Here is an 8,311-nt window from a genome sequence, read left to right on the forward strand (position 1 = left end):
GCATCTCAGGCACTGCCAGTCCTTTCCTGCCCTCAGCACCCATCCCTGCGCCCAGATGTCACTGCTCCAGACCATGCACTGCCAGCGATTCATGACCCAATGGAATTTCTTCGTGCCAGCTTCCAGTCCTTCAGGAAAGCAGGTGTTTTACCTCCATTTCTGCTTTTGAACTGCCTTTTCTACTCTTGTTTAATATCTCCATTTATGTGCTTTCTCTTCTCTTGGCTTCCCTGCTTTTGTTTTGGTGGGTGTTTTTTACAAAGCTCAGCACTGTAAGGCCCAAAACCAGCGATATGAGATGTCACTGGTAATTCTTCCTCCTCAGCAAACAGCCTCCACAATTGTATGCACCTCCAGATGGGCATAAGTGGTTTAATGTGATGGCTTAGCACACGGACATATCCATGTGCATATCTGACACTTCTCTGTGTTGTACCTTACAGGTGTCTCAAAATGTCAGAGTTGCTGTCAGTCGTGTTTTCCCTACAGTTGTTTGGTTTGAATATCTCCTGTGAAAATCAGTGTTCTTTTGTATTCCATCCCTCATGAGCAGGCCAAACCCATCAGAAACAATCTCATCCCTTTTCAGGCTATGCCACAGGGGCCCGGATGGCTGCAGAACTGCTTTCAACTGCAATTTCATATCCCCTTTTCTTTGCATTTCTGTGCACCACATTTCTAGGAGACAATAAGTGAGGCATGGAGACATGGAATCACAAAATGGTTTCGGTTGGAAGGGACCTTAAAGGCAATCCAGTTCCACCCCATAGCATGGGCAGAGACACCTTTCACTACCCCACGTTGCTTGGAGCCCCATCCAGTGTGGGCTTGGATGCTTCCAGGGATGGGGCAGCCACAGCTTCTCTGGGAACCTGTGCCAGGGCCTCATCACCCTTACAGGAAAGAATTTTTTCCCAATATCCCATCTAAACCCACTCTCTTTCGATTTCTCTTTCGATGAGCTGTTCCCCTCATCTTGTCACGCCCTTGTCCCAGGGGAAGCCTGCGGTGCCCCGCTGGTTACTGAGGCAGGATCTGCGCTCTGCTTGAGGGAATGGGTGTTTCTGCCCCGAACCGCTCAGAGCGAGACCCCTCCGGGGATGCAATTCCCCACTCCGATCCCCCGCTCCCATCCCGGGATATCACCGAGCCCGGCCCCGCGCACTACAGCTCCCGGCGTGCCCCGCGCCGCCCCACAGAGGCTTGCTGGCACTACCTGCGCGAGGCACGCCGGGAGTTGTAGTACCGGACCTTGTGAGTACGTCATGTCCGACCGGCTCTTCCGGGAGGGCATTCCCCGTCATCGCGAGCCGGGCTGCTTTCAAACCGGCCAATCAGAAGGCTGCTTTGGCTCGAACGGGCCAATGGCAGGGCGCGGCCGCGGGAAATTTAAATGCCGCGTGGGGCGGCCGTGGGCAGTGGCAGCGTGCGGCAGCGGCGGAGCGACCGGCGGAACCTCCGGCCGAGGTGCGGGGACTGGGACCGGGGTGGCGGGGACGCGGGCCCTGCGCTGCCCTTTTGGAAAAAGCCGTGCTCTGCCTGCAGTCCTGCCGGGGCCTCTCTCGGGAGCCTCCCGCGTCTCCGCTGTCTGCACTGAGGCTGATAGGGCTGGTGTAACCCAGCGCGGGTTGTCGGTCCCGCGGGGCTATGGCCAAAACGAAGCCGGTTCTTAAGCTGGGGGTGGCCGAGCTGCAGGGTTTTCTTCGTTACCCTTGTAGCCGTTGTGATGTGCTCCTGGCTGCACCCGCTCTGCAAACGTTCCTCGGGATCCTTCCCGTTGCGAGAGCTCGACGTTCTCGTCCAAAAAGGTCGGGGTGGGGCTGGGTGGGATCCTGTGCAGCACAGGTACGTGAAAATAGTATTTAACAGCGCGTGTGTGTTGTCTGTGGAAAGGAAAATCTGTGTTGCTCCTGAAAATAATAACTAATAGTATTTGGTTTAAAGTGTCTTAAAATCGTGTGACTGTATCCTCTGCTTTTGTGTTGATGCTAGAGCTTGTTGTAACATCTGGTTCTTTAAAGAGACAGCTGTTGATCAAGTCAGATGTTGTTATCGTGTTAATACAATCAAGTGCCTCTCATTCTTATGAATCCAATTTTTAAAATTTAACTTTTGTGGAGTAAACTTGCCTTTACTCTGTTTTCAGGCTTGTTTTTATCTGTCCTGCTGGAAACTCTAACAAGCAAGATGTCTACTAATGAGAATGCCAATACACCATCAGCTCGATTGAACAGATTCAAGAACAAAGGAAAGGACAGCACAGTGAGTACTCTGGAGCCATTAGTACTTTAGCCAGCCATTGTTTCTTTAAATCTAAGTTTTGAAAGCCAAGAACTTACTCTGAGTGGTTTTTCTCCAGGAGATGAGAAGGCGGCGTATTGAAGTCAATGTGGAGCTGAGGAAAGCTAAGAAAGATGACCAGATGCTTAAAAGAAGAAATGTGAGCACTTTACCAGACGATGCTACTTCTCCCCTTCAGGAAAACAAAGGCAACCAGGTAAGTGAGTGCTCAGAACAGACACACTTGGAGGGTCTTACCATCTAAGGTCCTGCAGCCAGGCCAGCATGAACCCCTTCTCAAGGGCAGGACAGCACTACTACATCTGCATTATCAACTCAGGGCTGTATTATCACCTCTAATGGACAGCACTCTTACACACAACTGGGGATGCCTTAAGTTTTAGCTTTCATATTTTTCAGGTCCTGTACTGCTTTAGTGTGTAATTCTGAGCTTCATATTAAGTGTTGGCAAGTTCACTTCACAGGCTAGGCAGACAAAACAATTCTTTTCCAGCTTGTCCAAGGACAGTGATTACAACCTCTAGGCCCAAAAATTATAAACAATGAATTGAAGAGAGAAAAATAAACAGGATTGAACTTCATAACCTGAAGCTATAATTGGGCAATTAACTCCAATATGCAAATGGATCAAAACTTATAAGAGTGTCAGACCTCATGACCATTTATGACCATGGTCCATTTTGTGACTATTTTGGGTTCATCTTTGGTGAAGCCCTTGCCAGGCTCTTGTACTGCCCAAGCTGTATCCATTGAGGCCTTTTAATAAATACTTACCTTATTTTTTAACTCTGTTTAGCCTCTGTTCCGAGTTAGCTTCTCAAGGCATCACTGGCTGCAGCTACATTTTAAGCCTAGCATAACTGGTATGAAGCACTTGGTTAAAAAAGCTTTCAGCAGTTCTGGTAACTATGGATGAAGCTGTAGCTGATGAGGTTTGGAAATATCTCATGGTGCTGGAACTAAGGGAAGTGGCTGTAAATTGGGGCCTGTTCATGGTGTTGTGTAAGAGCTCTCAGTGGTCAGGAATACACAGTCCCAGTGAAGCACTCATGTAATATTTTCTTGTACAGGTTTTGGCACACTGGTCAGTTGAAGAAATAGTCAAAGGAGTTAATAGTAATAACATGGAGCTTCAGCTACAGGCTACTCAAGCTGCCAGGTAAGCAGTTCAGAGGAAACCAACTCAGCTGTGCAAGCCAATAACTGGGCAAGGTGAGAGAATTGACTTAAGAGTCTAAGTGGCTGCTTAGGTCTTTCTTATCAGGCAGTATTTCAACAAACACCATCTTATATAGCATGCTGAGGTACCCATAACTTAGGCATAGTTTTATTCAAACCATGTGGCTTTTGAATATTTAAAATGCCTGAATATTTTGGTAGGAAGAAGTAATTTGCTCTAGTGGTGGCAAATTTAATAGTAGTCACCTTAGATTTGAAGGAGTAATTATAGCAAACCCTTTATTATAGCAAAGTAAGGTACCTTTTAAACTGTGTTAACACTTAGGTCTGATATGTATGAGTGTGGCAATCCACCTTAGAATAATGTGAACAGTAAGATGACTGGGGTTTGAAGTCTGCCAAGTTTGTTTCTTCTTCCAAATCTAAAATATCCTTTAATAAGCTTGCATATTGCTGCAGTGCTGCTTCTGGCAGTGACTAACCTCTCTCTGCTGAGAAGCCTCTGGCAGTTCAGATGTGTAATGACTCCTGCCGGTCTGCTTTACTTCAGAGTCTGAACAGAACCTCTCACATAGTGAAGACATGCCAAACCCAGTGTTAACAGAGGCCTAGGAAGCCAGTGTCCAGCTTGTCTGCATTTCTCTTTCATGCTGTGTTGGTTGCCTTCTCTGCATGTTAAGACAATGTTAAACTTTTTACCTATAGTGCTTTTAAGACTTTAATTTGTTGTTCAGATGTCTGCCAGCAAAAATAATGCTTCCTGTCTTCCTCCTTAGGAAACTCCTCTCAAGAGAGAAGCAACCCCCAATAGACAACATAATTCGGGCTGGTTTGATTCCGAAGTTTGTCTCGTTCCTGGGCAGAGCAGACTGCAGTCCCATCCAGTTTGAATCTGCCTGGGCACTCACCAACATTGCCTCTGGCACGTCAGAGCAAACCAGGGCAGTGGTGGATGGAGGGGCAATTCCAGCCTTCATTTCCCTGCTGGCCTCTCCACACACTCACATCAGTGAGCAGGCTGTGTGGGCCTTGGGGAATATTGCAGGTATGTCCATGTACTGCACAGCTCTAATTATCCTCCTGATAGGAGGTCATAGTCAGGTGGGGTTGGTCTCTTTCACCAGCAGCAACTGACAGAACCAGAGGACACAGTCTCAAGCTGCACCAAGGGAAATTTAGGTTGGCTATTAGGAAAGTTTTTTACAGAAAGTTCTGGAATGGTCTGCCTGGGGAGGTGGTGGAGTCACCATCCCTTGATGTGTTTAAAAAAAGACTGGATATGGCACTGGGTGCCATGGTTTAGTTGAGGTATTAGGGCATGGGTTGGACTTGACCTTTAAGGTCTCTTCCAACCTGGTGATTCTGTGAATTCTGGAATTCAGTCAGACCTGTGCCCTTGTCTGATGTGGGAGGGCATCACTCTGACATCACTCCTGCTGTGCCATGCCCTGTGCTGAGCTGCTTGGGAGCTCTGCCCCAATGGCTTTCCAGTCATGACATGCCCTGCATTGCAGAGCAAGCTGCAGGAAACTTTGTCTTCAGAGCTCATGCAATGCCTGGCCCAACCTGTGGGCTGTATTGTGGGCACTGCTTCCAGATTTCAGCTCAGGCTTGCTGGATTTGATCTCTAATCATGCCACAACACAAACCTTTCTCAGACATTGCAGTGTTTTTGTGACTCAGTAATGAGCTCTGCTCTGTGTGTTGACTAAAAGGGGGAAGGCAGGAAGCAGTGACTCAAGTAATTATGTATGTGATGGCCAATATTCCTTGCTTTGAAACAGCTCCTTGCTGATAAGTATTGGTATAGCAAAGTTTCTCATGCTTCTCTCAGGATTACTTGATCTGCCAGTGTTGGACCCAGTCTTTAAAAATTGGTCAAAATAAATAATATAGTTAAATATTGTACCTGCTGTATTATGGTTCCCAATGGATGTGCCCTAGAGGACAGTGAATCTTCACACAAAGACTATTATCTTGTTTAAAAGCCTTGTTTAATTGGGGTTTTCTTAAACTTTGTCCTTAGACTTTTAAAATCAATTATATGGTATTTATTATACCCTGCAATTGAATTGTCAGTCAAACTCTGACATGCCATCAGCCTTATTCTGTAGCACCCAATCATGCAGCTGATGATTATAATGCATTTCAAAACCCATATTGTGGAGAAAGCTCTGTTCTAGTGTAGGGCTTAGATTTGTCTCCAAAGAAACATGCAAGACCCTGCATGGTTATGAGCTATACAGCTTTAGGAAAAGCTGCATAGAAAACATTCTACATTACATTACCTCTTCTTCCAATGCAAAAGGTGAAGCTCAGTGCTTGATTGAACATGCTTGTCATGTGACTGAACCATAGCAGTAGTCTTTTTGTCCTCTCATTCCTTCTGATTTTATCCAGCCTTTCTTAAGGACTAGAATAATTAATCCTCTAACACACAACAATTCTGTGTACACATATTCCTTTTTTCCTGGTCTTCACCTGGCTTTTTTTTCTTGTTTCTTTCCAGGGGATGGTTCTGCCTACAGAGACCTGGTTATTAAATATGGTGCAATCGAGCCACTGCTGAGTCTCCTTGCTGTTCCTGACCTCTCTTCCCTGGCTGTAAGTGTGCAGAGTGATTCAAGTTACAATTACTGAGTACTGAATTATTGCTAGCCATTTATTCTTTATTATTAACTATTATTCTTTATTATTAACCGTTGTAGTCCGGATATTTACGCAACGTTACGTGGACCCTCTCAAACCTGTGTCGCAATAAGAATCCTGCGCCTCCCATAGAAGCCATCCAGCAGATCCTTCCAACTCTTGTCCGGCTCCTGCACCACGATGACCCTGAGGTGTTGGCAGACACATGCTGGGCAATTTCCTACCTCACAGACGGTTCCAATGACAGGATAGAAGTTGTTGTGAAAACTGGATTGGTGCCACAACTTGTGAGACTCCTGGGATGTAGTGAACTGCCAATAATGGTAAGTGATTGGATATGCAGGCTGCTGTGCAGTTCTAGCCATGATTCAAATCAAGCAAGTTAGGGAGAGTAGTGTCCATGGAACTGAAGGGCTCTTTTCATACGTGAGTCAGTTGCCTGTTGTAATTTTTGTGAAGTGAGACATCAGCTTCTCTCCTGCCTGGGTGCTGTCTTACATGAGACACGCTGCTGCTGCTGACTATTGAGCTGCTTTATATAATCATTGAATTTACTTCACAGGCCAGCACAACAGTCAACATTCACTAAAGCTTGCCTTTCAATTGCTGTTTCAGATCCAAATTCTAGGGACAGTGTTCACAAGTGTGCTCTGTACACACTATAATTAGAGCATAATAAAACTGCATTAGTATTTAGCAGGTAGTTTCCCTAAGCTCTGTCATGGGTGGTTGTTTGCAGACTGACCTTGGAAGGTGTGCAGTCTCTGCATGCAGACAAGAGTGTCTGCCTGTGGAATGCTAACAAGGAGTACAAACCCCAATTGTATACAGCAGGTCATGCTGTTAACTGGGAAGGTTAGAGTGGGTGGCCATCAAGTGTAGCTGTGTTTGCTATAATCTAATCCGGTTTTGAACAATTTTCCTAAGGATTCCATTCATGTTTGTTTCAGACTCCTTCACTAAGAGCCATAGGAAATATTGTCACTGGTACTGATGAGCAGACACAGGTTGTTATTGACTCAGGAGCACTGGCTGTCTTTCCAAGTCTCCTTTCTCATCATAAAAACAACATTCAGAAAGAAGCAGCCTGGACAATGTCCAACATCACTGCTGGGCGTCAGGATCAGATCCAGCGAGTTGTAGACCACGGTCTCGTGCCTTATCTCATTGGTGTTCTGAGGAAGGTAAATAAAGCCTATATTTACGATGTTGAGCCTTTTTCTATTACTTCTCTGTGTTCAAACACTCTGCTTTTACCTTCACAGGGGGATTTCAAATCTCAGAAGGAAGCTGTGTGGGCTGTGACAAACTACACAAGTGGTGGAACAATTGACCAGATTGTGTACCTTGTTCAGGCTGGTGTTCTTGAACCCCTGCTGAATCTTCTCTCAACTAAAGACAGCAAAACTGTGCTCGTTATCCTGGATGCAGTTTCCAACATCTTCTTGGTATGTAGATGCAGTTATACTTGATTATTGTCCATGTTGTTGCTAATGGCTCTCCAGTAGCTGCTGCTGTATAGCTTTCCAGAGGTAATTCCACACTTTCCTGTTGCAGGCTGCTGAGAAAATTAATGAGACTGAAAAGCTTTGCCTCATGATTGAGGAGTGTGGGGGTCTAGACAGAATTGAAGCTCTCCAGTCACATGAAAACGAACAAGTGTACAGAGCCTCATCCACCATCATTGAGAAATATTTCTCAGCAGAAGTAAGTGGCTTCAGGGATCTCTTCTACTTTTATTTTCTATTCCAGCACTGACTACTAGATTCAAATGCTACTGCCATTCCAACCTTCTTCTTTTCTTTCCTTCTAGGAAGAGGAAGACCAGAATGTTGTACCAGACTCTACTGCTGACAGCTACACTTTCCAAATTCAGGACAGTACCCCAAATTCTTTCAACTTCTAGGTCTTGCATATACTGCAACCACCTACAAGTGGTTTAGCACACAAATGACTGCCACCTCTTTGTCTTAATAGTTCCTCTTGCCTTTACTGGTTTTTCTGTGTTCTGTAGCACTTTGTCCAACTGAAACATACTTGAACAGTTCAAACTCTACATGTATCTGTGAATTTTTAAATGTAAACCTCATTCTTTGAGATATGCTTGTAAATACTTCCTGTTTCTGTCCTTGTCTGGGGAAAGAGAGCATGTGGGCAATTCAGGCCTCTCACAAAGCATTGA

General features: G+C 45.5%; 1 protein-coding gene across 1 annotated transcript; it reads left to right on the top strand.

The window, feature by feature from the left end:
- Positions 1 to 2,175: 2,175 nt before the first annotated feature.
- On the top strand, positions 2,176 to 8,035 carry KPNA2 (karyopherin subunit alpha 2; the record flags this gene model as incomplete). The annotated part of the gene is made up of 10 exons (XM_084218636.1): positions 2,176 to 2,262; positions 2,360 to 2,497; positions 3,372 to 3,460; positions 4,257 to 4,525; positions 5,990 to 6,084; positions 6,189 to 6,452; positions 7,080 to 7,313; positions 7,395 to 7,577; positions 7,687 to 7,836; positions 7,943 to 8,035. Exons 1-10 carry the CDS (start codon positions 2,188 to 2,190, stop codon positions 8,033 to 8,035), a joined length of 1,590 nt encoding a protein of 529 aa, XP_084074762.1. The 5' UTR covers positions 2,176 to 2,187.
- Positions 8,036 to 8,311: the final 276 nt, after the last annotated feature.

This window comes from Fringilla coelebs (genome assembly GCF_963513975.1).
Source record: "Fringilla coelebs genome assembly, chromosome: 19".
Classification (NCBI taxonomy): domain Eukaryota; kingdom Metazoa; phylum Chordata; class Aves; order Passeriformes; family Fringillidae; genus Fringilla; species Fringilla coelebs.